The sequence below is a fragment of the Orbicella franksi genome, chromosome 14 (assembly GCF_964199315.1).
Source record: "Orbicella franksi chromosome 14, jaOrbFran1.1, whole genome shotgun sequence".
Taxonomy (NCBI): Eukaryota; Metazoa; Cnidaria; class Anthozoa; order Scleractinia; family Merulinidae; genus Orbicella; species Orbicella franksi.
In genome coordinates, this window is record NC_138158.1 from 14,698,570 (window position 1) to 14,725,175 (window position 26,606).

The 26,606-nt window shown below is 38.7% G+C and overlaps 2 protein-coding genes across 3 annotated transcripts; one reads left to right on the plus strand and one right to left on the minus strand.

The window, feature by feature from the left end:
* Positions 1-9,160: 9,160 nt before the first annotated feature.
* Positions 9,161-24,845, minus strand: LOC145467561 (uncharacterized). 2 transcript variants are annotated; one of them, XR_014042081.1, is made up of 3 exons: positions 23,212-24,845; positions 12,437-12,722; positions 9,161-11,614 (listed from the first exon to the last, which is right to left on the minus strand). XR_014042081.1 is itself a non-coding variant. In XM_081451123.1 (2 exons), the coding sequence occupies exon 1, from the start codon at positions 23,995-23,997 to the stop codon at positions 23,224-23,226; it is 774 nt and encodes a 257-aa protein (XP_081307249.1). In that variant the 5' UTR covers positions 23,998-24,845; the 3' UTR covers positions 12,433-12,722; positions 23,212-23,223. The 2 variants fall into 2 exon arrangements, 1 of the variants encoding a protein (XP_081307249.1); XM_081451123.1 differs by lacking the exon at positions 9,161-11,614 and having other exon boundaries at positions 12,433-12,722.
* LOC145467560 (uncharacterized) lies at positions 12,729-19,641 on the plus strand. Its single transcript, XM_081451122.1, has one exon. The coding sequence runs from the start codon at positions 14,974-14,976 to the stop codon at positions 15,973-15,975; it is 1,002 nt and encodes a 333-aa protein (XP_081307248.1). The 5' UTR covers positions 12,729-14,973; the 3' UTR covers positions 15,976-19,641.
* Positions 24,846-26,606: the final 1,761 nt, after the last annotated feature.

Genomic DNA, 26,606 nt, shown 5'->3' on the forward strand with positions numbered 1-26,606 from the left:
GAGACCAAAAACTCTCGGCGTTGTAGACAGCCGCTATGGGATGTTACGGGATGTTATGGGCCGTGCTGTTATGAGGGTCTGAATGGGGGTACCTCGATCGATAACACTAAACACTTATGTTTTTGGCTCTGTAACCCAGAGCAGTTAAATTTTAGGTATTTTAACACTAACAGTAAAAAATTCTCTGTAACAGTGAATTTTATCCAGAAGGAAACAAAACCGGCTCCTAAAAGGGCAATGTTATTTTGTTCAGTATAGCAAGAAGTTTTCGGCCACTTTCCGACGATTCCCGATCTTTTCGGAAGATTTCCGAAGATTTCCGAAGACCGCCAAAGATGTACAGAGACTACCAAAGGTAGACTACTCGTTAAACCCAAGGAAGTTCTCTCAGATCGATGTTTCTTGACAGCTGCCACGCTGGATTGCTTCGAAAGGTCAAAAGTGACCCTGCTACTATGCCTTTCGAAACCAGAATCCTCTCCGCTTCTATAGAAGCTCACTAGAACTTTGACAACTCGGAGGAGAATCCACTCGCTGCCGATGCCGCCATCGCCGCCATGATGTTTCCACGCTGACCAAAGGATCGTGGGCTCCTGGCACGAGGTAGTTCCCAGTGCTACCCTGGCTTCCCAGAATAGACAGAATACTGTTGCACATTGGGTCGAAAAAAGAGACTAAAGAACCTTTAAGAGGCTTTGAGCACGGGCTCAAAGTTCATGAGTGATTTTATTACTGATTTCCGTAGAGCAGATAAGAATTTACAATGCTAAAAGACTATAGGACCCTATGGGGTTTCCACGAGAAACCCTCCAAACACTTAATAATATTTTCTCCAGAAACAGTAAACATTAAACATTTGGCCAATTTAACAGCAAACACTGAAAATTATGGTCAAATAACACTAAACACTAAACCCCATTCAGAACCTCTGTTATGGCCGTTAACGGAGAGGTGGCCGTTATGTTATAATCAGTCGAGATCCAACAGTGAAAACGTTCAACCAAGCTTTGAATAGCAAAGGTTCTCTCAAAAACGGGATGCCGCTGTTCTTACAAATTGATTTTGTTGAATTATGTTGAAAGTCCTTATCTGAGTTATACATTTAAAGAGATCCGGTATCTGATAGTAGATAAAGGACTCGTAAATCAATATACATAATTATGGTAATTTAATTCCACAAATGTCCTTGTCTTTGATTATCAACGGAAAGCGTTAATTCCTTGTTTTATCTGTATCTACTAATGGTAAAAATAAACAACCATTACTGCGAAAACTTAATTATGAGAGCTTTTATTGTTTATTTGTCTCAGGAAAGAAAACAGTCTTTAAAAAAGGAGCCACTTCACGTTATAGAATTATCAGACTATTTTGTTATCACAGGTTTAGAACGTCGTCATATTTAAAGGCGGTATGCGGAACATACTTCCGAAAGAAGTACAATGATTGCGTTTCAGTGGTCTCCACTCGTTGCTATTTTCTGCCAAACAGTAAAGTCAACAGCATCATCTATATCTATATTACATAGGAACTGTTTATGTCTACCTTAAGAGCCTCAAGGGCGATCCTTTTGTTATCTTTACACATTAAGTAGAACCCCCCAAAGCGAAATAACCTTCGTGACTAATTTGCTGTCACTTAGAAGTAGTGTATTGCACAGCAAGCTGCGATTTAAGGCTACACTTGAGAAACATTTCTACCCCGGTGGTATTCAGCTAAGTTACACTGATGTATTCAGTGTAAAGTGTCTGAAAAACAACCCAAATATGGAGATTACAAACAATTATCACCAGGATGCAGCAAACCATAAATGTCGACGACAGTGTGGCGGTATCGGTTTATATTTAACGTTGCAAAGATCCATGAAAACTTAATAAAGTTTCAAACACGATAACCAAGTTGCAGATACATAGAATCATCATCGAGTAATCGGTCCTTGTCAGAGCTGCAATACATTCATGGTTAATCTCATGCTTGGATTTACTGGTTACAGCTGAGCGGAGAAGGCGAACTGTCAACGACATTTGTGGCAGCTTGCTGAAAGCTGAAGTGATGCTAAATTCTCGATGGAAATGTATCAGCATTGTGACGGCGAATTAAAACATAACAGTTAATTATTTCATCATGCTTAAAACTACATGTTGAGGTTAAGCGCTTCATAGCGAAGGCAATTTGAACACCTATTCCGTTTCCTTAAGTATTGCACATCGCAAATGTTCCGTTTATAACGCTACTTGTAGACTGTTCAGAATTCACTATTCATTCTTAAGTGTTAAGTCTTTCTAAGTTTAACCACACAGCGGTAACATCCGGCTTCGGAGTCAAATTATCTCAGTAAAGTTCGTCAAAGTTCAGTTGTACATAACGAAGTGGTGAGCATTCCATCAGACGGATCAACTTCTGTTTCCTTGGCATCGTGCACGGATTTGCCACTAAACGATTTTCTTCGTAGTCTCGTTTCCAATTCAGGTACAACCAACAGTCCTTCTATGTTCAAACTGAGTAATGAGCTGGTTCGTCGCGAAACAAGCGGTGGTTTTCCCAGAGGCGTCTTAGTCGTGTCTTGCTTCTTGAGGTTTTCCTGTCTCTGGATGTTAGGACTCTCCCGTAATGCCTGCTTAATTGTCTGTTCGCTATTGTTGTTAGGCAAGTCTTTGCCATCTAAAGAGAGCAATATGGTCACCTTGTCACCCGGGTTTATAACAGCGTTGCTCATTGCTTGCGGTCTTGATAACTCAGAGGTATTAATTGCTCAACAATATGCGAACTGAGATATTTCACTTGAAGCTGATACGTGTTGCTTGCGATAAGTTCTCAGTGATACAACCCTACACACCTCCAACTTCAATCAGTTGCCTAATCTTCAGTTATTTCCTCCATGTGCCATTTGCTTTGCAACAACAGAAAGCTTTGTTACTAATTACCAGCAATTATTTCCCTTCCACCGCTGTACCTCCTCTTTGAAATTGATAATAATCAGCGAACTATCGACTACAGTTTCGCTGCCGGCCCAGTGGCCTGGAAGTCACGTGATTATCGATTACGTCCGGCGTGATTACTGAAGTCGTCTGTCTGTTAGCCTTAACTGAAGCGGCGTGATTTGTATAAAGATAATGTTTCTTTTTAAAAGTAAATATTTTGAAAAGGTCGGTTGGTTTGATAGCAGTTTTCATGCGATTAAAAAATCTCGCACGTGGCATTCAAAGCCGGAGTCTTGCACTGTTATTTGAATTGCACAACAAGGCAGATAAATCCTTTTGAAAGAGTCGTCATTAAAACAGAGAAATATATATAAAGGAATTTTATTTATTTGCAGTCATTAATTTTAATGAGGGTAATTAGCAAGATAGCTGGATTATGTTTTGTCTTCAATGTAAATAAAAGAAACATTCCGTTCATTCATTTATGTAAAACAGAATATATTTCGTGTCCAGAAAGATCGGTTTTTTAAAAAAAAATAATCTAACAGAAATAACTATTTCACCTGAACAAACTGCAGCCCGACTAATTGAATAACTTTCATGCATGCATGAAGAAAAATTCGATTGAACTATTCACTTCAAGACTCCAGATTAAGTCATTGTAACCACTGCTTTTCATTTCGGTTTAAGAAAAGGTATAGGTATCCGTGATATTTGATTAATTAATTATATAGTTATTTGTTGTATTTCAAGCAGGAGTCACCGATATCGATATTGTTTTCTGATTCAAACACACTCTCAGAATGGGAATTAATGCAATGGGGTAAAGAACTCTTGAATCACTCTTCTGAGCTGAAGTTTTTTCCACCACCCGGCTTGCATTGAATATTGGTTAGTCATAACCGACTCCGAGTCAAGTATTGTCATTCCAGTTTTTTTTGTTTATGTCAGTGACTTAGACACTAGTATCTGACCACTCAGTTAAAAGCTATCAAGAAGTACTTTTATGCGATATTACTGTGTTTTTCTGAAATCTTGCGAAATAAAATGCTTGAAATGAGATGAAATGAAACGGTTTTAGTTGGGACCTTGGGCGCTCGAGTGAAAAGGTTAACGAACCATCACTGTGGACAATACTTCGATCTCTCTCTAAAATTGACAAGGTTCTGCAGGTCATGTCATTTGCATTGAATTCTATCACGTACTCTTTAAAGATTTTACATTTAAATCTGATGAACAGAAACTTTCGATATAAAATACCGCTGGAACATGCCAATTCGAACTCGGTTATTTCGACCCAGGCTCGCTATTACTTCGTTCTCCAAACTATCATGAAACAAGAAGCAACAACTTCACATTTCCCTTGGCCTAATTATGACCAACCCCTTCTATTACGGGCTCTAATGGTAGAGGTAAAAGAAAAAGACATTAAACCATATCAGAACGCCGATGGGCTACTAAATGTCGACTTTTTGTACACAGTTTGATCTTGCACTGTTATTAACTTATTCTCCTACTGTTCTGTTTCGATGCTTATAGTGCATTTTTTCTTAAGGAAGATAAAAAAAAACCGATATCCTATAACTACTACTACTAATAATAATAATAAAAACGCTGTGTACAATCCGCCTTAACGCTGGCAGTAAGGTCCAAGTGATCCCTTCATGGAAAATGTCAGACACGAAAGACCGTGTTTGACCACATTTCAAAACATCGATAAGAGAGTTGAAAATACGACGAACAGCGGATTATTTTTGACGAACTTCGAGATGTTTGGAAATATGGTTAAACTCCGCTGTCTTGAACTAAGCAGAAAATGTATAATTCATGAAGAATTAAGATCAGCTATCTGGCTATCCAAACACCGTCACGGTCATGATTTCCTTTGTTTAAACTTGATGAATTATTAAATGAGTTTGAGAAGCTATGTGACATGCATATGGAGGATTATGAATTGTAACGCGCTAATTGTTATTTTTATCAAATCAACGCTGACTTTCGATCCCAACCTCTCTATTTCAAACTACATTTCAGTCTTTTCCCATAACAGTTCGAAATCGAAATGGCGCGGGGTTCGACTGCAATCGTTTGAAACATATTCAAACAGAGTCAAATCGAAGAAATCACTGAACAAATTCCATTTTATGCTTTTGATTTACATTCGTCAACGTTCAATAAGGTAGACCTGAGTAGACATTTCCTGGATGGCCTGCTTTGTTTGATCAGGCAATCAATTTGATATATGGTAATGAATTGACGTCATAGTATGAAGTGTCGGTTCACTTATTGCATGGATCAGAGGGTAAAATAAAATGTATTGTCCCTTCCGGGCCTAAAACACCACGGCTTCGTAGGGGGATGCGTATCCGCTGAAAGGATACACGTTGGCGCTCTTTATACTGTTTCTGTGACGGTCTGTGAATAGAAATGTACTTAATTTAGCAATAGACCTTTCCCGCATTCCAACAAACAATGGCACCGAGTCGAGGTCACGGTGGACAAAAATAAAGCAAATGTATGAAAATGCCCACCCCAACCTCGCTCTGGAGCTATTGTTCGTATGTACTCAAGTGGAATGCGGGAAGGATCTATTAGACTACGAGCCCGAGTTTTCAATGAGCGAATAGTCAACGAGGCGTAGCCGATTACATCATAAGCGAAATTATTCTTGCATTTTGATAAGTTCTCATCTATGATCTATCACAGGACAGACGCATATATGACGTCAATGTAACAAACAGTTTCCCTCTGTTTTTTTTTTTTTTTTTTTTTTTTTTTTAAATTTATTTTTTGAATGGCGGACCATTTTGAGGATTTAACCATAATCGGGGACGGAGACCGTAACTCTTGGGATCCGCGCGCACCTATGATATGGGACAATTTTTCTATTTTTAGGACAAATTGCGCCATCCTGACGTCATATATCCGCGCGGATTCACGCACATGTCAGTGGCTCTCGCGTGGATGTTGTCACGTTGCGTGATCAAATGGTGAGAGTTGCGAGATTCTCTTGCAGATTTTTCACAGCGATGGCACGGAATAAGGCAGGGAATAAGAACCAGGCTCTTATATGTAGTTTCATGCTCCGAGCTAATGGAAAAGGTGAGTTTTTCAGTAAGATTTTGCGTTTGTTCTGTAAAAAAAAGTTGTGCAAGAAAAACTCTTTACTCTGGTATCGAGTTAATTTGTGAGTTTCCCAAACAATGCTTAATCATAACCAAACCCTATTTTTGATAGGCTTATTGTTTCTGTTCGTTTGGCGAGTTTGCAAGAGTTTTGGAAAGGAAAGTCCGACGCGTACATAAGTAGCTCATTTGCATAGTGTAGCGCGTGCACTTTTAAATCCGAGTCGGTGTTTTCAATAGTCAACAAATCTTGAGAAAGATTTCTTTCGTTGTGTTTTGTGCTGAGATGCCGCAACAATTCTTACCAACGCCAAAAGCTACTAACATCATGTGTATTTCTTTAACATAGTGACTGAAATTTTACACTGCGAAAATAAAATAGACAAGGAGTTTTGATAACTAAAAGAAAGCGTCATCGTAACTTTGCTGATTATTTCTGCTGTATTCACATATTTTCAGCTAAGCTTTTAATATGTTCTCAAACATTTATCAACCTTAAACATATTTGAAAACTAGAGATATTATATGAGTTCGATGTACGTTTTCACACGAAAGAGCGGAAGTCCAATTTGTCATGTTTTACTGACTGTACAAACCACGCGTCGGCGGGCTCTCTTTATTGGATTTTTACACAAACAAAACTGAGCAGCATCTACAGACATAAACGTTATTGTAACTTATTGGGCCTTGAAAAAAACATCAAGCGTTGCTTACAATTCAGGCGAAACTCAAACTTGTATTTATATCTTTTCGGTGGAGATAGACTCTGGCGAAATCGTCGCAAGCGTGTGGCAAGCGGAGGGCCCTGAAACGGTACTATATCCAAATAAATCCAAATGGTTTTTTCGCTGTGTTATGGAAAAGCTGTTAATCTTCAACATATGTGAAACTTAGAGCTTGGAGTTAATATGGAGCTCTTGTAAAAGAAGCAGCGGAACATATCTTGGTCAGTGAGATAAAGCGGGACATAACTAAATTGGACACAGACTGCCTTACTTCACTCCAAAGTTAATTATGTTCACTCAAACTGAAGCAGCTTACGACGAAAATACTGAAGTAAAATTCCAACAGACATGAACGTATTGAGTTGTGGGCCAAAAGCATCAAACATTTCGGGAATTTCGGACGCCATTTCCCCGCGCTACGTCCGCAAAAATTCTCGCAGCATGCACGCGCATGTGCCGCAGGCGATGGCGGAATTTGTTCTAAAAAATAGGAAAATCGTCCCATATCATAGGGACAGCCCCAATACTAGAAACGGCGCGCGCTTACGGTCTCCGTCCCCGATTATGGCTCCCGGATTTAGATAATATTTTACGTGACTGGATGAACGATAAGGTAAAAAAAAGTCTTGTCGAGGCTTCTAACAGGTACGAGAAGTAGGAAGAAGAAACTGAAAAAAAGACTGTTTTTTTTTTTCAGTTTTAGAAAATGACTCAGAAAATAATAATACTCGAGCACTCTCAGTCCCCAGTCGAGTGAGAGTAAACAAAACACAGAATTGGTCTTGAAATTATTTCAAGTTAAGAAATCATTGTTTTGCCTCGAATTTGTCTCCAATAGGCAAAATGTTGATAACTTTTTTAAACAACCAAATCTCAAAGCAATTGTTTACTCAGATTGGTGCCGGGAAAGAAAAAGATTGCAACACCCCTTCTTAAAATAAACACGTAACCTTGTTTTCCGACGCGAATGTTCCAGTTCGTTTCAGGGCAAAGCAGCGAGCAAAGTATAGCTCACTACAGTTCACGGCCATCTGTGTCACAGCTAGAAAGCGTCTCCGACACTATGTCAAAAGCACTTGAGAATCACCAACCGCAGAGGACACAAATTTCCACCTTCACCAACGCTCCTCATTCAAAGCTCAAAGCGAATGGCCTGCATCGTGTCGATGTTGACTTCTGTTCAGTAATAGATTATAGAAGACGCAAAAATTTGGCTATCGCCTCGTGTGCCACATTTTGACGTCATCTGTGATCTATTACTGTGCAGACGCACGGCAGCATGGAACTATTTGTTAACTTATAAAATATGTCGAAATAATCTCGCATTTTGATTAGTTTTCACATGCGTTTGTTTAGTAATAGATCACAGATATACATAACGTCAAAATGTGATAAGACTATGCGACCAGACTATGCATGATGAGCGGCGGTCTTGCCGAGAGGTACTGGTTGCGAACAGATCATGCGCAATGTAAATTATTCCCGACCTCCTCTTTGGTTTAGATACCTTTAAGCGGTTTTGGTGCTTAATTTGTAAACGGTCTCGAGGTTTGCTACTAAAGGGGGCAGTGTTCGTCGTGTAAATAGCTGGTCTCAGTTCGATACGCCCGCGTTAGCCTTGAGTGTTGTTGTTGTTGTTGTTGTTGTTGTTGTTTTTTACCAAGGTAAGACTGTTTAATCGTCTTGCTCTGATAAGCTCAAATAATTTGCACGAATCACGTTTCGGTTTATTCCTATATGTAAGCCTAAGACATTTTAAATTTAAGATTGGGTCAAATAATGTGACGAATGTGAAGTTTCGTTCCTTTGTTTTCCCTCATTTCGTTGGTAGTAAAGAGACGTGCAAGTCATGTGAACACTGTATATTTTAAAGATGTGGACAAAGAACTTGATGCATAATAAATGTATGGTACTAGACAAAAATCTTGCCACACGCGCTGTTCTGCCGAATACGTGCTTTATTAATTGTTAGTCTGGAATGTTAAAATAGGCCATTTTACAGCTGTGTGCTCAGTTACCTCAGGCCTATGAATTAAAAAAACGAGGTTGGAGGTGACCTTGTCAGTTGACATAAACCTCTCTGCTTTTCTCATTTAAATGCAAACTGATCAGCATTTAAACAAATTGATTTACACAACAAAAGTAGTGAGGTCTGTATCAAACAAGGTCACTTCCACCCTCGCTGCCATTCAAAGGCCAGGTCACTGAGCAGTCAACTTTAAAATTGTCTATTGTTGCTGCAACATTTCTTCGCGAAACTGTAATTATTTGTCATAATAAATTACACTCACATTTTTTTTTTTGTTTGTTTGCTGTTATCATAAAGCAGTTGGAAAGGCGTATTATGGTTAAGGAAGCAAAGGAAGGATATCACTGGCTTAGTGACAACATGTATTTTCAGGTAAGGGACATCACTTTTATTTCTTTTTTTCATATATATATAATTTGCTAAGGAATGAAAGTTATATATTGATCGTGACAAATAGGCAATTATTTATTCAACATTTCCTCACCCCAGGCATACCCCAGGTACTTGACTAGTTGATGGACCCCGGTGTGTGAATATGACATTGGTGGTTAATATTGGGATGGGGGAATTTGACACTATTTGGGGAGGGAAGGGAAGCGGAAGTGTAAACGGCAGGAGGGATTGCAATACATCTTCTTGGAACCATGATTAAATATTGTAGATTAGGCACACCCAAGGACCACTGTTTTTTTTATACAGGGTATGTTGTGGATCAAACACAATTCCTTCAAAGAGTTTTTACAGTTTTTAAAGGTGAATAGAAAGTCTCCCTTGTGAAAAATTCTTTGTTTGTATAGTCTAATAATATGCATGAAAAAGTTATTCAGCCCAGTGGAAGCTGAAAGTGGGTGGGTGTTCAAGGATGATTTTTTTCCCATTACTTATATTTCCTATGTATGTCCCAGGGGTTGGGGCATTTGATTGCATAGTGATAAGTATGACACTAAGGTGGGACACTTGGACCCTTGACCTTTTGTGGCCCAGGAGATGGAAATTTTATCAACTAAAAATTCAGAATTTGTTAATGCCCGCATGGTGCCTGAGGCAATTGCAAGAGGGGAGGGATGTTGAATTTTGGAATCGACTGATACTAGTACATTAATTACTTTGAACACGATTGTCTTCTAAGGTTATCATTAGAACTTGTAATTATGATTTATGAAATGCCATTATAGGTCTTTGTGCTTGCAAGTATTTCTGTGTTGTGTTGTGTTCAACCTTTTACATTATAATATATTACCATAAACCAGAACAAAGGAAAATAAACACTAAGTTGTAGCGTGGGTTAAATTGTATATAGTATTGCCTGATATAGTTCAACCCCCATTAAAAAGGCACCCTTGGGGAAATGGATAGTGGCCGCTTAAAGGAGGTTGTCCGCTTAATAGAGGTAAAAAGCAATAGATTAGCCCTCATCGGGACTTTGATTGCAGACTGCCTAATAGAGGTGGCCATTTAATAAGTGGCCATTTAACTTATTTATTTATTTATTTATTTATTTATTTATTTATTTATTTTACTTTTGACTGTATATTAGTAATGCTCCTTCTTAATTTCTTTGACATTAATCTTCATGGACAGCTTAAGTGATCTGAACAATATTTCAAAGTCAAGACAGTCCAACTGCTTTATGATGTGTGGATATGTATTTGTTGCATGTTAATATTCACTGCTTTCAGTCAAGGGTAATTTCCAATCCTTCTTTGGCAACTGGAGCAACATTTGTTGAAATAAGTAGTTATTGCCTGAGCATTCCTGATTCCTCCTAACTAAAGGTGGTTACTATATCTATACATATCATCTACATGCATATTTGGCTGGTAAATTAGATTTAGATTTTCGTAATAACCATCCACCAATAAAAACAACCACAAACATTACCTTGCACTGCTATTTCAACTGTAATACTAAATCAAGTCGAAGAATAAAGACGTCATTGAGAAGCTTGAATCTTAAAAACCACCATAAATAATAACTGAATTGTCTTAACCTTACATTGCCTCCCTTCAGAAGGTGTTTTTTTATCAATGAAAACAATATATTTTCTTGGCATACATAGCACTGCCCATCTTTGAGTGGGTTGTGTCAAAACTGTCCATCTCTGAGTTGGCAGTGGAAACTCCATTTTGTAGCACCTGACATAGATTATATATATTTGACACATCTTTAGTCTATGTTCACAAACCTATACCTGTAAAAATGTAGTGAACATCCTAGTAAAAGTAGTCAGACATGCAGAAGAAATTTTTGAAAGGTGAGAAGGAGCTAAGAAAAAGATAAAAGGTTTGAATAAGGTTTCTAACAATGGGTGTACACTTGGTATTCTAATTTTCAGTAGATTTTCATTAAATTAATGAATTCTAGTGTATTGTAGTGTCTAACTATGGAATACCACAGAATTAAATGTACCCCTCTATTCTAGTGTACCATTCTTGTACACATGAATAGAAAGTAGTTTTCAAACCTTTGTTTGCTGTATTGTATTTTTTCCTCTTAATTTAGCATCAATGTATCTTATTAAATCTAACTGCTCATTATAATTAGGACCATTTTAGGAAAAGATGAAAATCTTAGATGGCTGATGGATTTTGTGATAAAATTGTCCCTCTGTCTCTGTACAGTAAATTAATTATTTCTTAAGATTTGTCTTTGACTAACGTTTGACTATTTCAGTGTACTTGCTCATTTTCCACGTTTTTATGAGAAAAATAAATTTAAGAAATACAAAATGGCGGATCTGAGAGAGCGGATTCAAGATGGCGGACGATTACATGTATAGTGCGTTTGAATGACATTTTTGACGACATTAATAGGGACCTTAAGCACCGACGACGACGAACCCAGAGGACGACGACCGGAAGTAAAATTTCCCCTTACCGCGCTACTGGGCATGCTAGACTCGTCGTCCACGTAAAGCTTAGGACGTCAAAACGTCAGGTTTGCCGTCCTGAGCGAACGTGAGTAAGTATTAATCTATTAACGCCGTGTTTCAGGCAGAAAATGTATATCAAACTATTGAAATGAAAGTTGGTTATTTATTTAATCTCTTAGCTTTGTATCAACTAGATTTTACGGCGAGTTTGGTGTAAAAATCGTTGGTAATAACCTTATTTTGTCGGCGATTTGTCCGTTGTTGAATTTGCTTGTCAGCGAAACTACGAAATTAAATGAATTCAGAAATTGAAAAATGACTCTGTATTTCGTTTCTTCTGGTTCCTATCTACATGTAGGCTTTCGCTTATGTTTTTAGGATAGAATTTTATACCGTGAAGGTCGTTTTAGATTATATCGGGCGAAAATTCGGCATCATTCATCTCTTCGAGTGAAAACCTGTTATGTTCTTCGTATGAGAAATCGGGATTTTTCGACATCAATTCCTCACGTAGGACTGAAAATGTGTTGTCATCGATAGTACTGTTTTCGTAGCTCAAGAGAAACAGGTCTTGGAGCTCGCGAAAGGAAGACATGACAAAATTTTTCGATGGTTTTAGGTCCATGTTTACAAGAACTCAGCTCTGTTTACATGTACTCGCACTTGGTTTTCACGCCGTGAACGACGTCCTCGACCCAGTCCTACAACAATTTTACTCGTCGTCGTCGTCCCATTCGTCGTCGGTGCTTAAGGTCCCTAATAACAACCAAAGTGTTAGTAGTATCTGGTATTATGTTCACATTTTTGGAAATATTGATGAGAAATGGTTTTCGCCACTAAAATCACGGCATTCTTTACAATAGCCCTTTTCAGATTTTGTGGACTACTTTGTCTACATGTACTGCTTTTGGAACCACAACTTCTTTGCTTTATCGCTTGTTGCCTCAAATTTTCCAGCTGCCCTATCATCACAAACAGACAAAGCATTGTTCACTCTTTTTGAAGCAATTTCTTCCTCTTGGTCTCACGTCCTAGCGGTTAGCAGATGTACGTCTGAAATGAACGCAAGAGTTCATTTAGATTAAAATGCTTGATATGGTATGATGTGTTATGGTATACTTTCATGGTATGATGTCACCAACTGACAGAGACCTGTGTCAGCTAGAAACGTCGTGGGGTCCTAACACCCGTTCAATGACAACTGCAAAATTGTTTACAGGTAGAAAAAAATTATATTGAGTGATTTTTTTTTTTCGGTTATCTGCACACCACAGTTACTCATTGTTACTTTTGAGTGGATATATGCGTTACTATTTAACGACAGAATATTTAACAACCGCTTACATCTATTCATTTGTGTGCTGATAAATGATTCGAAAAAAATCTCCTTTTCCATTCAGATTTGAAACTTCTTCGAAGAAATGAAAGTTTAGCGTAGTGGCAAGAAACAAGAAAAGCATTTTAATGTTAGACTAACAGGTCAAATTTAGTACACTGCACGGGATCAGTACTTCGCTAAGTGGATATGGTCGACAGTTTTATTTTTAATCTTAATCAAGATTTCTAGAAACACTAAGATCCGTCAGTCTTTCATCTTGTAGAGTGGCACTCACTGAATTAAAGGAAGAGTAGGGATAGCTATCGATTACCAAAATAGGCTTTGATCATAATATGGACAGCATATTACAAGCTTGGTTCGGCCTTGATATGAAACAAAAAAAAGTATACAGTCACCAATTCATTTATTCGAAAATTTTGTGTTCATAAAGACTGGATTAGCACGCAGATTTGCCGTCTTTTTTTCGTGAACCTTCACTGACTTCGCGGTTTACCAAGTAACCCACCGGAAATTCCAAAATAATTTGCTAATTACATTCATAGCTGATATCTGCTATATCTCCGTATCTACGCACCTGACGAACGAATATTTGACACGAGACGCGGAAGTTTATTAAGACTGTCAATACGAGTATGAACTGATGAAGAGTAGAATGGGAGCGAGTTTTCGAGCTCTTTGTTTTGGAGTTTGACTAAGGATTTAATGCTCTGAGGTTTGATTGCTTCATCGAACAACTGATCCCGCCTAACCTGAACAATGTGGAGTAACTCTCTTGAGCTGTTAAATGTATTAGTTTAAGGGACAGTGTCACGGGCTGCGCATGTGCAATATCGCTTTTTCCATATCACCTTAATGATACATGGTTATATTAGTAGCTATAATGCCTGGTATTGTGCTCCACCAAGTAGGTTCAGTTGCTGTAAAAACAAGCTTAACAGTTGATCATATTCCAATCAAAGCAGACTGCAAGTCTGCTGTTGGCATCATTATTTTATGTTATTAGAAGAAATGTGCCTTTTCTCAAGCTATATTTTGAGTCAGAGATGATACGAGATGGAGGAGGTCATTAAAATGAGTGGGAGTCGGCAGAGGGACGACATGCCACTACACATGACAGAAAACATAGGCAAATCATGCCAAAATGCCATACCCACGCTGAAAGCCGTCTTAGAACACATGACATGAATATCTTATTTCTTGTCGAGAAAGGATCATTTTGAACAGTCACCCTACTCATATTTTCAAGCAAGTTCTAAAACAGTTACTTTTGGACAGATCGAAACTTGCATCACACTTCGATAAACACTCGACTCACTTGCGCGTAATTGCGTGACCTTGATTTTGCCGTCCATGTGCCAATCTGTTATCGGCAAAGAAGTCGTTTGTTGAATCATATTAATGGGATTAGTGGCTATTTTTATCTCCCAGCAGTGTTCTGATAGTACCGTCTGGGTGGAGGTCATGCGACAGACTACTCAAGTCACTTGAACATTTAAGCATTGTAAACTGATATCAGGAGTATATTAAGTGATCGTGCGTCACGAAATACAATACACAACTCACGCTGACTGATTGAATATCCATGAACACAAGGAAAACCTGTTGTCCACGGTCATTGTCTCATTTGTCTGGTCTTCAATTGCAAAACACTCAAAGGTTTTGCGCCAAAAATAGGTAATTCTTTGGTTGATAAATATCTTTCTAAAGCCATTGCGCTCAAGACCGAGAAACGGAAATGAAAAGAAACCTGACTAGAAAGCGGTATTCAAGTTGATACGTACAACTTCCAGTGTGTTGGTTACTGAGTGATCTATCAAGAGCGGAATCTTAACAAAACAGTTCAGGACACAATAGTGTACAATATAAACAGGAACCGATATACTTAAGGCTTTTATTTGAGGTCACTGGTATAGTTGCCTTAATTTAGCATTGCATCTGACTGTCTGTTTGGATGGATTCTAGAGAATGAAACAAGACGACCGCTCAGTTATGACATCTGCAGTGCGTCGACTTGGCCAAGAGATTTCCAAACTCGGACTTCGGATGCGTAACAGATCTCCGTCTGGTAGCGACAGCGATGTGTTCTGTTCCACGGATGAATTAGCAACCAAAGAAACGTTGGACCGTCAGGCTGAGAAAAGCGAGGATAGTTTAGAAAACGATGGATCGTGCGATGCCGCGCACACAGCTAGGCAAAGGCGGCATTCGAGGAATGAATTGGACGAAGACGTGGAATGCAAAGAGCGTCGAAGTTCGATCAAGGCTGCCCTTAGACCAGTTCTTTCTCGCAAGAGTCGCTCCGATTTAGCGAAATATTCACGTCCAAACCAGGACCTTAATCTTAAACACGAAACGCTGCGTAGGAATGGCTCCGAAAATAGCATCAAAGAAAGTGTAAAAGAGAATCGTGTCGATGGGATCAGGAGCAGCAAGAACGGAAAGGGCGAGGGAAACGATCCGGAGATTCGTTCAGCGTCATATCGTGTTGCGGCCAAAAGTCAAGTTTCAGAGCATGTCGAGAAAATAACAAAGCCAAGGCGACTAAGGCGACCTAAACGAAGCAAGTCTTTCAGTAGTTTATTGAACTGGAGACACGGAGCAAAGCAAGCTCACAAGGAAGCGACTGGAAGCGATGGCTGTAAGTCGGTTGCGAGTGGATATCAAGGGAGGCCCATACGAAGGAGCAACTCATTTAGTGGCAAAGTTGAAAACAGCCAGTCTGATACAGAAACATCGATTGCTAGAACGTTGCATATGCAGAATTTCACGGCATCAGATGTAAACGACACCCACAGAAATAAAATTTCAAACCTTTCGCCCCAAATATTTGTGACTGCTTCGAGCGGCGACGAGTGTGCAAATGGAATGACTAGATCGTCTGGAACACGCTTAAGTTATATGGCTTTGAAAGGACTCAGGTACGAACAGGGCATGATCGAAACTGATCTCTGCTCAACGGAGCTTTGAACCATGCCGTACTTAAAACTGGGAAGTATCTGTTCTTACTCAAGTGAACATTTTGAGGCGCTGGATGCCGTAATTTACACTTGACCCGTTCATTGATGGCGGGAGCATTTTTTTTCTTGTGTTTGCCAGTTTTGATGTAGTTCCTGGTGGAAAACCTGACGTTCTACCAGAAATATTTCATTTAGATATTCATAATGTTATATGCGATTTGCTAATATTTAGATCCGGATGTTTGCATGGCGAAATCCTTGATTAGCGAAAGCTCTAAAAGAGCCGAATTAATGGACAATAAAAGGGTCAAGAACTTGTAATCCGTTTTGGTTGTAAATGATGTTCAAACAATGCGCATTTTTCGTTACTCTCCGAAAGTCACAGCCGCAACATGTTGCCTTGATTTTGAGGTGCATTGGGGCACTGCGGAGTGATTGAGCTGGTAGCCCGAGGTGTTGATGTGTTTTCGAGCAGTCAAATTGTATAAAATTTATTGACTAATGGATTGCTTTCTTATCACAAGATCTGCAGCTTATCTATGCCGACAAACGTTATCCTGACGTTACTGGGGTATCTCTTACTTTTGAACTAAGTTTACAAAGATGATTTAAATACCGCAAAAATAAAACATTTGCTACGTTAATTAAACAACGGTTTCAGTCAAATTAATCAATTAACCACCCCCGGTTTCCTGTACGCCATCATGATCTAAATTTGTATATATTTCCATAATCAAACATTCAGAAAAGATTACCGGCCAATAAGCTTAAGTAGTGTCTGTGGATGAAAACTGCCTAAAGTGGTGCAAATTGGCACTTTCTTAATACAAAGTAATCCATCAGCGAATGGCGAAAGTCACATATACGGTATTTTTTTTTTTTTTTTTTTTTTTTAACTGAACGATTTTGAATTTGTCACTCCGGAAAGGTTGTAATATATTCAAACAAGTCGGTGTTACTCTGGTTCACTTCATTGTCAAGAAATCAGTTCTTCCCACTTATTGACAAAATTTCCTTTATCGGCAGTAATGAGAATTTAGTTGGACATCAAGATCTCCTTGTCGACGATTTTCATTCTTCACCACACTTTTATACAGTAATAGTTGACAATAACTTTACAATCGGATACTGCTCTTACAATAAGAAAATGGGTGTTCAGCACCTTTTGCGAGATCAACAACGAGATTCTCTCTACGTTTTGTTATACAGTTTTTATAGTTTCTCATGGGAATATTACGATTTTGGTGGAAACGATTTTCTGAAATGACCAGTTCCTTTATTCCTAATGATTCGAGACCTTTATTGAATTAGAAGGTCAGAGAAAAGACTGGGAACTAATAACTGCTGGGATTAATTACATCTTTAAAAGGGTCAATGGATTCGATATAAATCGCATTTACTTCAATGAAAAACCTTTAACTAAATGGATCGTTAAGACTTTCGAAGCTTGCTTTTTTCATTACACCGTTCACTTCCTTTGGTGTCAGAGTTTGCATGTTTGCACGTACATGCCATCTAACTTTCTCTTTGCTGAAATTTTCACTCATCATACACACTCGATTCTGTTACAGCTTATACGTATCATGCTGTAATCAGGTACGTATGAAATAAACAAGTAGATAAACTTAGATCATATATGTCAACAAAACGAATGGAATGCTCATTAAAATTAAGAGAATATCTGATACCTCACTCATAACGCTGACTGAAAAAACACTCGAGTATTTAACACCAAACGTATTTGAATTGGCTCTCATTTCTGTAAATGTCAGAATGGCAAGCAAGAAAAGCTTTGTATCGATGGTATCGATCATATCCGACAAATAAATTCCGACAATTTATATGTAAAGTTTTAACAGATTTGAATTGAAGATAGTCAAAAATCTGGTCGTAACTCTTTATGGTGGTGAAGAAACGAGAAAATATACAAACATTTAAGGTGGCAGTGTCTCGACATTTAGAAACTGTCAAAGTGTTGTGCAAAATTTGTTTCAAATCGAAGGAAACAACCAAGTCAAAATTCACAACCAAGGTGATTGATCAAAAAAGCAAGCAGGCGAAAATGGTTATGATTGGGCTAGACCGAGACCGTCAGACTGTTTCATATAGTTCAAGCTTGAAGGCTAAATGTTTCAAGATGGGCCTGACGTTAAGTGACACAGTTGCCTGTCAATAGTTTGTTTTAGAATAACTGCACAAATTCTCGCGCGCTCATTCACTTCACTTCACTTAGCTTCTTTGTGCCTCGTGGCACATAAGGCCTCATTGTCACACATGAACTTGTATAATTTATGACGCGGGAGTGGACAATTTGTTGTATTCAAAAACAAACTGACGTCAGTTTTTCATGCGTCTGTCCTGTTATATATAATAAATCAAGTTATTCTCGCATTTTGATTGATTCTCGCCTATGATTTATTAGAGGACAGATGCACGATTGACGTCATCATTTCAAAGTTTTTCCCTCCGTGTTTTAAAATGGCGGAAACTTTTGAGAATTTAGATAATATTTTACATGACTGGGTAAAAGATAAGGTACAAGAAAGTCCAGGCATTGAACAGGTACCAGAAGCATAGTCTAGCGGGAAGAAGAAAGATAAAGCCGTTTCTGTTTTAGAAAATGACTCGGAAAAAAATGCTCGAGCAGTCTTAGTCGGCAGTCGAGCGAGACGAAACCAAACACAAAATTGGTCTTGGTAAGGCGAGAACCATTGCTTTATCTCGAAAATTTAACAAACCCAATAAACAAAATTTTTATGAGATTAATTTATTTAAAACATTGAACTTTTCTCAGTCTCAAAACAATTGTTGACACAGTGATTGTCTGGAATGAAACATCAAAACCACTTCCTAAAATCAGTGAAAATAAACACATAACCTTGCTTTCCGATGCGAATGTTCCGGTCCGTTTCAGGGCACAGCAGCGAGCAAAGTATAGCTCACTACAGCTCACGGCCAACTGTATCGCAACTAAAAGGTGTCTCCGACACTATTTCACACCGAGTTGGGAATCACCAACCACAGAGGACACATTTCCACCATCACTAACGTTCCTTTCATTCAAAACTCGAATCGAATGGCCCCCAGGTTGACCGCAACCGCAAGTTTTCCGGGCGTAGTTTTTCAACTCCTGCAATATTCGAAGCAACATCCAAGCTTTTCGGCTCACAGGGCTGCTCTGATGACAAAACCTGACTTGACTTATCCAGCATTTTCTTTAAGATTTGTAGATCTCGCAGTTCAATTCTGCTTTCGCTGTAAGTTTTCATTCCACGAGAAGCGACGCTCGAGTTAGGTTTGACAGTGGCGTGATTTTCCTCGACCAATCAAAATTCTTTGCTACGCATAGCAACCAATGAGATTGCTTCAATTTGTATAGACAATAGATTACGTCAAATGGCTGTTTTCGTGTTCGCCAAAGTGGGCAGAGGCCGGCTTTCGAGTTATGTTGAAAGATTTTGAAATAAAAAAGCTTTATCTTTAGTAGTTTGTTTCGTTATTATATAAAACAAATAGATTCCATGTTGCCGTGCGTCTGTTCAGTAATAGATCACAGAAGACGTCAATATGTGGTAAGAACATCAGTGACACACTCTGCTATCGCCACGTGTGCCACTTTTTTGTTCTTACCACATTTTGACGTCATCTGTGATAAAAATAAATAAATAAATAAATAAATAAACATTTATATAGCGCCATTTTCGACTAATTGTCCATGGCGCTTTACAATACTTTAAAATTAAAGTCCTAAGTTTGAAATCCTAAAATTAAAATCCTAATTCTTTAAAAAAAACCCAAATCCTAAATCCTAAAAGTTAAAATCCTAAGAATTAAATACGCTATATAATACAATTAGGTTACAAATAAAAAGTAAAAACTACAAATCAAATGCACGCTTAAAAAGATAAGTCTTAAGATTAGCCTTAAACACTGCCTCTGATGATGAAAGTCCGATCTGGAGGGGTAGTTTGTTCCAGAGCCCTGGTGCCGCCACGGCCCTTTCACCATACGTGATCTATTACTGAACAGACGCACGGCAACATGGAATCTATTCGTTAAATTGACAATGAATGTCGCTGTGGATCCGCAGACTACTTTGACAATGTTATGACAAAATTCATTGTCAATAACAGGACAGACGCATGAAATGCTGACTTCACATGATTTGTTAAATAAAGTAGTAAAGCTACTTCAGAAAAACGATTGTTCTCTCTACTTTCTTTTTTCCTGTTATATCTTTTTGAACCTGTTTTGCTATTGCACTGTTGCAGACACTGGACCCGATTACACCGAACTAAAAACGTTATTAAAACCTTGATCAAGTGAGTCGCAGAAAAACTAAAAACCTTTCTTGAAATACGTTCTCGCATTTTGCATCGTGATAACTTAAAAGCTGTCAGCAAAAATAACTGAATAAGTATCCGTCCCTCCGATCTTCACTTCATTTCCCGTGGTTCGTGCGAGGGTCGAGAGCGACGACGACATGGCGGTACATTTCAGGCCAACACTGCATTTTTGTGTAGAAAACTGAATTTTTATTGACGTGTGTGCTCTCGCGTGGAATGGGGATATTTCGCACTTTCCTCTTGTGGTAAGTTGAGTAGATGCTCTTATCAAAGAAAAATGATCTGGCTTTGATAGCGCGGAAGCCAAGCTTCAAGTGCTTTTCTGGTGAAAGGTATTCACGAGTGAGCAATCGAATATAAATCAATCAAATTCAGGAATGGGGACATTTTGCATTTTCCTCCTGTGGCAAGTTGAGTAGGTACTCGTATCAAAGACAATCTGTTAATGGCGGTGAAGCCAAGCTTTAAGTACTTTTCTGGTGAAAGATATTCATGAATGAGTTATCGAATAGAAATTAATCAAATTCAGATGAATAAGTTTCCTACACATAGAATGAGTTCACGTGAACAACAATTTTCAGGTTTCATACCCAAACGATTATACAAGAAGGCCGGGTTAAGGGCGTTGACAAGTTTTCGTAATAGATATCACTCTCTAACCATTTTGCTTTCAGCTTTCAGCCTGGAGTTTTCCCTTCAAATAAGGCAACCTGAAGAGAGAGGACCCTGGGAATGAGGTTGCAAGTAAGGAAGTCTGTCTGTCGGCTATGCGGCTCTGACGACATAAAATGTGCCGATTTGGATTTCTCTGTTTCTTATAACGTCGGACGATGGCCGCGAAACGTTTGGAAAAGTCCAGAACAATGGAATGTTTAAGCGAACTAATACTACATAGCTTCTTAAAAACTAAAGAGGTAATTGCAGTGAAAAATTTGGGGTGTACAATTTTCAAAACACGGCTTTCATGGTAACGTCAGAAACTACCATGACAGATGAATGAACTGCAACTGTTGGCTCAACGCTATTAATTTTCAAACCGGGAAGGAAAACAGAACTTTAACAGGTTATGAGTTTTGTAATATTTAAGTCCGAAAAGCTAGCTGCCAAACTTTGCCACGTTATCTGAAATTCATGAGAAGCATTTTGGTGTAGGACAACGCGATGTTTCTATGGCAACCTTATCCAGTGGCTTGTATTTTTTCGCGATCTTTCATTCTGTTATTTTTACCGTTTCAGTAAATTTTAGTACCCTGAAAAAAGCTTGGAATGTTTAACCAGTGTAAGGGTTTGCCGGGAACTGAGGAACCTGTAGTTTGACACATGAAAAGTTGACTATTTTGAACAATTCCATGTGAACAATTAGTTTTAAACTACATTTGTTTGGTCAAACGTCAATTGCTTACAGTAGATGCTCATTTAACACTTGCTCATGAATAATTTTCTTTAAAAAATATAGGGTAGGATTTCCTCTGACCATTGCCAAAAATACCTGAATCATGATCCGTGGACTGGCTCTGATCTGAGATAATTACTGTATTAAAAGCTAGCTGTCAGTGGTACCGCACTAAGTATACCGTCATTACATTAAATTCAGTCTGAAATATCTTTCAGGTTTTCCAATCATGGTTTTTAAATAACCGCAAAGTCAATTCCTCAATTAACAACCCCGCAACCCCCGGAAAGTAAAGACAATGGAATGTGAAAATATCATCGACCTTCAGCCGGCAGTGGACATATTAAACTACAACAAGCTGTACAAAATGGTGTGATGTTTGTTTTAGCGGATCCTCATTCTAAAAACTATTTTTGACCTGTTGCGTAGCAACCGGGTTGACGTGTGCCACACATGATTTATTTCATCTGGTAATTGCTATTATTTATGTTTGGAAAACGCAGGCTTTCGTCGCATTTTCATTTTAATTCTTCTTTTTACCACCAATGTCTAGCCGGACAAATTGATTAAAAAAACAAACAAACAAAGCAAAGATGAGGTGTTTCTGTGTCGCACCTTTCAGTTTATCTGATTGGTTAGAATCTTGCGGAATTCTAAAAATCTTTCCCAACCTTATTGTATTTTGGATGGTATGTAGTAATAATAATCAGCTGTTGACCCTGGGACTAAATTGCTGAATTGGTTAATTGTATTGAAGGATCCAATTGCATTTGGAACACTTACGAGCGATGCTGTACATATGCAATAGTATATGATGTTTTATTTATTTATTTATTTATTTATTTATTTATTTTTACAGGAATGAGATATTTGATCTAAATACGTTCATCTGCTTACCAGTGGCGTTCATATGGCTACCAGCAAGGGACTGTACATTCCGTTGAAGCCCATTTTCCGAACCCGGATTTGAGTTTAAACAAATCTCTACAACCCTGAGTGAAATGGCGCGCAGTTGTTTTCTGCGAGGTCACTGGAAAATGTTTCTCATTCGGCCCTTACTTGTGAGAGAGGTAAAACGTAGCAATGAGCTTTTATATCTTCTGTCATCAAATCTTTCTTTAGCGTTAAAATTATTACTGTGGCGTGCCCTTTGCGACAACTTTGACATCAAATGGCAATCAAATCTATCGAAGTCCATCCATCGTTTAAAATTAAATTATCTCTGACAATTTTAGCAAAGAAGCAAATTCGAATAAAGACAATATTATGTTTGTTTGTCTGGTTTGCGCCATGACTGGTTAAGTAAACAATTTTGACAGGCCAATAATCAGTTTATAACACACAGGAAATGGTGATAGGTTCATTGATGCCATCGCTAAGTTGCCTCTCCCTGTGATTACCCATTGAAAGTGGTTAAATAACAGCAATTACGTAAACTGTTACTTGTTCCATTTATAAAATTGATACACATGTATATGACTTCTTAAAAAAAGAAAACTCTACTGACCTTGCTGTTGTTTCATAAGTCGGTTGAACATAGGTCGGTTTCTCGTGCAGCAGTTGAGTCGAGAAAGGCACACCATGAAGTACTGCCCTTTAATACCTCCGCAGTGCTAATCTTTAAAGCCCCGCTACTATATACATCGCTCCACGAGAAACTTCTTTTCCTTCGCGCCACTATTCTACTTTCGTTCTTATCAGAAGTCGTTGTTTCAGAGCGTAAAGTTGCAGGCATTTGACTTTCGAGGCATTCCTTGCTTTCTTGTCGGTCGTGCATCGAATCTTGTGTCGTGTCCAGCTGTAGCCGTATTGTGATTGGACTGAGTGTTAAGTGTGACTCTTTGTTCACCTCCTCGGGCGTCTGAATACAAATTTTGGGGATAATGAACTCGTGTTGTCTAGCTGATGAACCTTCAGTCTGTTTGGGGTTCTGTTTGCTACTTAACTCATGGCCGTTGGTATTCGGGTTGAACCTATTGTTTTGAACGTTGTTTGTCCGCAAACTGCCGCATTTTGGATCACTTTGCTTGTGACGTGTTTTTGCTCCAAACACGATCTTGATGAGACTTTGCGTTTCCTTTTCTTTCTTTGAGACTTTAGGTAACGTGAAAGACCTAGTTCTCCGCAAATTTCCCACGTTTTCGCCAACAGAAGAACATTTGTCGAAGTTGCGGAATACATGAGGAATGCTCTCAGTTGACCTCCCCATCTGCTGTTCCACAGAAATCTCTTTCAGACATATACAGCCATCTTTTCTTTCACGAGGTCTTTGCCCTTCTCTCTCCCTTTGCATGCTGACAAATATCTCACGATGGAATCGCCCACAGAGCCAGTAATAAACTTGTCACCTTGTTGCAGGCATGCGAGACAGTAAAGGAAGCCGGGCAATGAAATATAAGTCACACTGTCAAAGTCACGCCAATAATAAGGCTTGTTGCAGCGCATGTGATAGATAATCCTTATTTTCCTGAATGAAAACAATCGACTTTCTGACCGCTTTCGTCCTACCGACGGGTCATAAAAACGTGGGCACCGGAATGCTTAAGTTAAGTCGACGAGTTGTGGTAACACGGCATCGGGTGGAAGAAAAAGCGGGCACATATCTTTCATCTGTTTCTTATTTGTTCTGTTAAAACTGGCGCCGCAACGCAATAGATACACCGAACTGACCAACATGATGTTAGAGTGGAACGGGAACCTCAAATAGTGTAGCACGTAACTCTAATAATAATGATAATAATAATATTGTCAGTCACTTTGCTTAACCTGAAGTCGATCCTTGTAAAGGGTGGAATAGGGAAAACTATCGTCCCAACACTTTTGTCGCGTAGTCGGGTTATCAGTAGCAAGTATGCACTTATCACATTGTCACTGTAATCTATAACACAATCTTTTCCATTATACTTTAATATGAGCAAAGAAGGAGAGACAAGAAATAGGTGTTACTGTACTGGGAGCGGTCTTTAGTATACTTGGATGAACCAAACCCACTAGGGCCAAACTGGCCCTCACTCGTAGGTCCTGCTTGTCCCAGTTTAAACCCATAGCATGACGCAACTAAAGTATCTGGCGCGGAAATTTTCCCATCGTTCAGTTTGAGAGGGAAAGGGTCGATTGTAAGTACTTGAATGACAGATTTGAAGCATTACCAGACAGTAATTCTAATTGAAACACTGGAATTTGGTTGATATACAATTTGTACGCGAACCAACAATATGAGCGTAACTGTTATTGGCTGACGAAAAATAGCGCTTCAGTAAGTCCAACGGCGTCTTGTGGTTATGCTTAACAAGCCTATAACCACTCTTTTGATTAAGTCAGCGCGGTGCGTGTTATCCAGCCTTGTACATGTAATATATCATTTTCTTTCGGTAACCTCAGAGCAATGAACAAACATGGCAACATTAAATGCGATGCACGTCACTTCCTATACCACTCCTTGTCTATCGTGATATTCCGGCTACTTAAATGAAACGTCTTAATTTACAGGTCGATGACATTTAGAACATCTCGTATCCGAAGGTTGCTATGGCCGGCCGAAGTTTTTGCTATACTGGACAATATGTCGTGTAGGATCAATTGTGCGAAACATCTTTAACTAGTAGTTACTTACCTTATTGTTTCTTATTTTCGCGGGAACTTAATTTGTCGAAAATGGAGCAACACATTTCTTAGGAATTAAATTTCGCGATTTGCCCAAAAAATTAGGTTAACAGGAACTAAATTTCGCTAAAATTATCAAAATTCTGATCTTCATTATGGCAAACGGTCTCAGAATAGGCAGAATTGATTTAATCTTCCAAAGCAATAGTTTTCAATGACACTGTACAAAACCATATAAAATAACAAAACGAAACTTGAAACGGTTTCACATGCTTTTTTTTGGCAGCAAAACAGAGAAAAGACAGTGTCATGTACACCATCTATTTGAGCTTACAGCTGAAAGACATTGTCAATTTCTTGAAATGGATCCTCGAGCGGAAGAGTTGACTCACCCTTTACTACCCCAGTAACACTTGCTTTCTCCCCTCTTGGCAAAGTAATACGTCGATTAACAAATCATACAACAAAGTATTAAATTTTGCGTTGTTAATTTTCGCCAAAGCGTTTTTCCTCTGGTCTCTCAAAATCGCGAAAACTAATAAGTCCCGCCAAAATAAATAGCAATAAGGTATCTTTTGCCTGATAAGATCTCTACCGGTAGATGCGTCATCCAACTTTGGTGTTCTAACCACTTTCATCTGGTATTGTAGATCAAACTACATTGCTGTCTGCCCAGCACTCTCCTCATAAGTTTATATTGTTGTCTGATCACTCTGCAGCGAAACGTAACAAAATGATTTCTAACGTTGTGTAAATAAGAAACCAGTCGTATAGAAGGAGCATCTCGTTTTTTTTTTATTCAACATAAACGGTCCTATTTGAATGGTAAAGCACAGTTTTAGAAATATTAATATAACAAAATGAAAATTGAACGGAAGACAGTCGCGGGCCGTCCAGTGCCTGATCGAGTCGTGCTTACGCCCAGTGGCACATACAGCAGCTATCGAATGCCAACAGACTACTACTAAGAGAACTACTAGTAGCCACGAAAAAGCTCAGTGGCAACCATGCAGGGTAAAACATGTGCGCAAGTGCCCAGCGGCAAAACAATAAACGCACAGGGCCAAGTGGCAAACACTTCAATATTCAAACGGGAATAAAGCCACAGATACAACAAATATAGTGAATTAAATTAGCTCCATTAATACATAAGAAGTATGGACGAACAAAATTCATCAGAACCAAAAATGTCCTGAACTTAAAGTACACAAAATAAACACTTACTGTTAGACGAAAAGGAAGAGATACAGCAGAAGCAGAAGATCCGGGGGTTCTTTTGAAGCTTGAAAATCTCGGTAT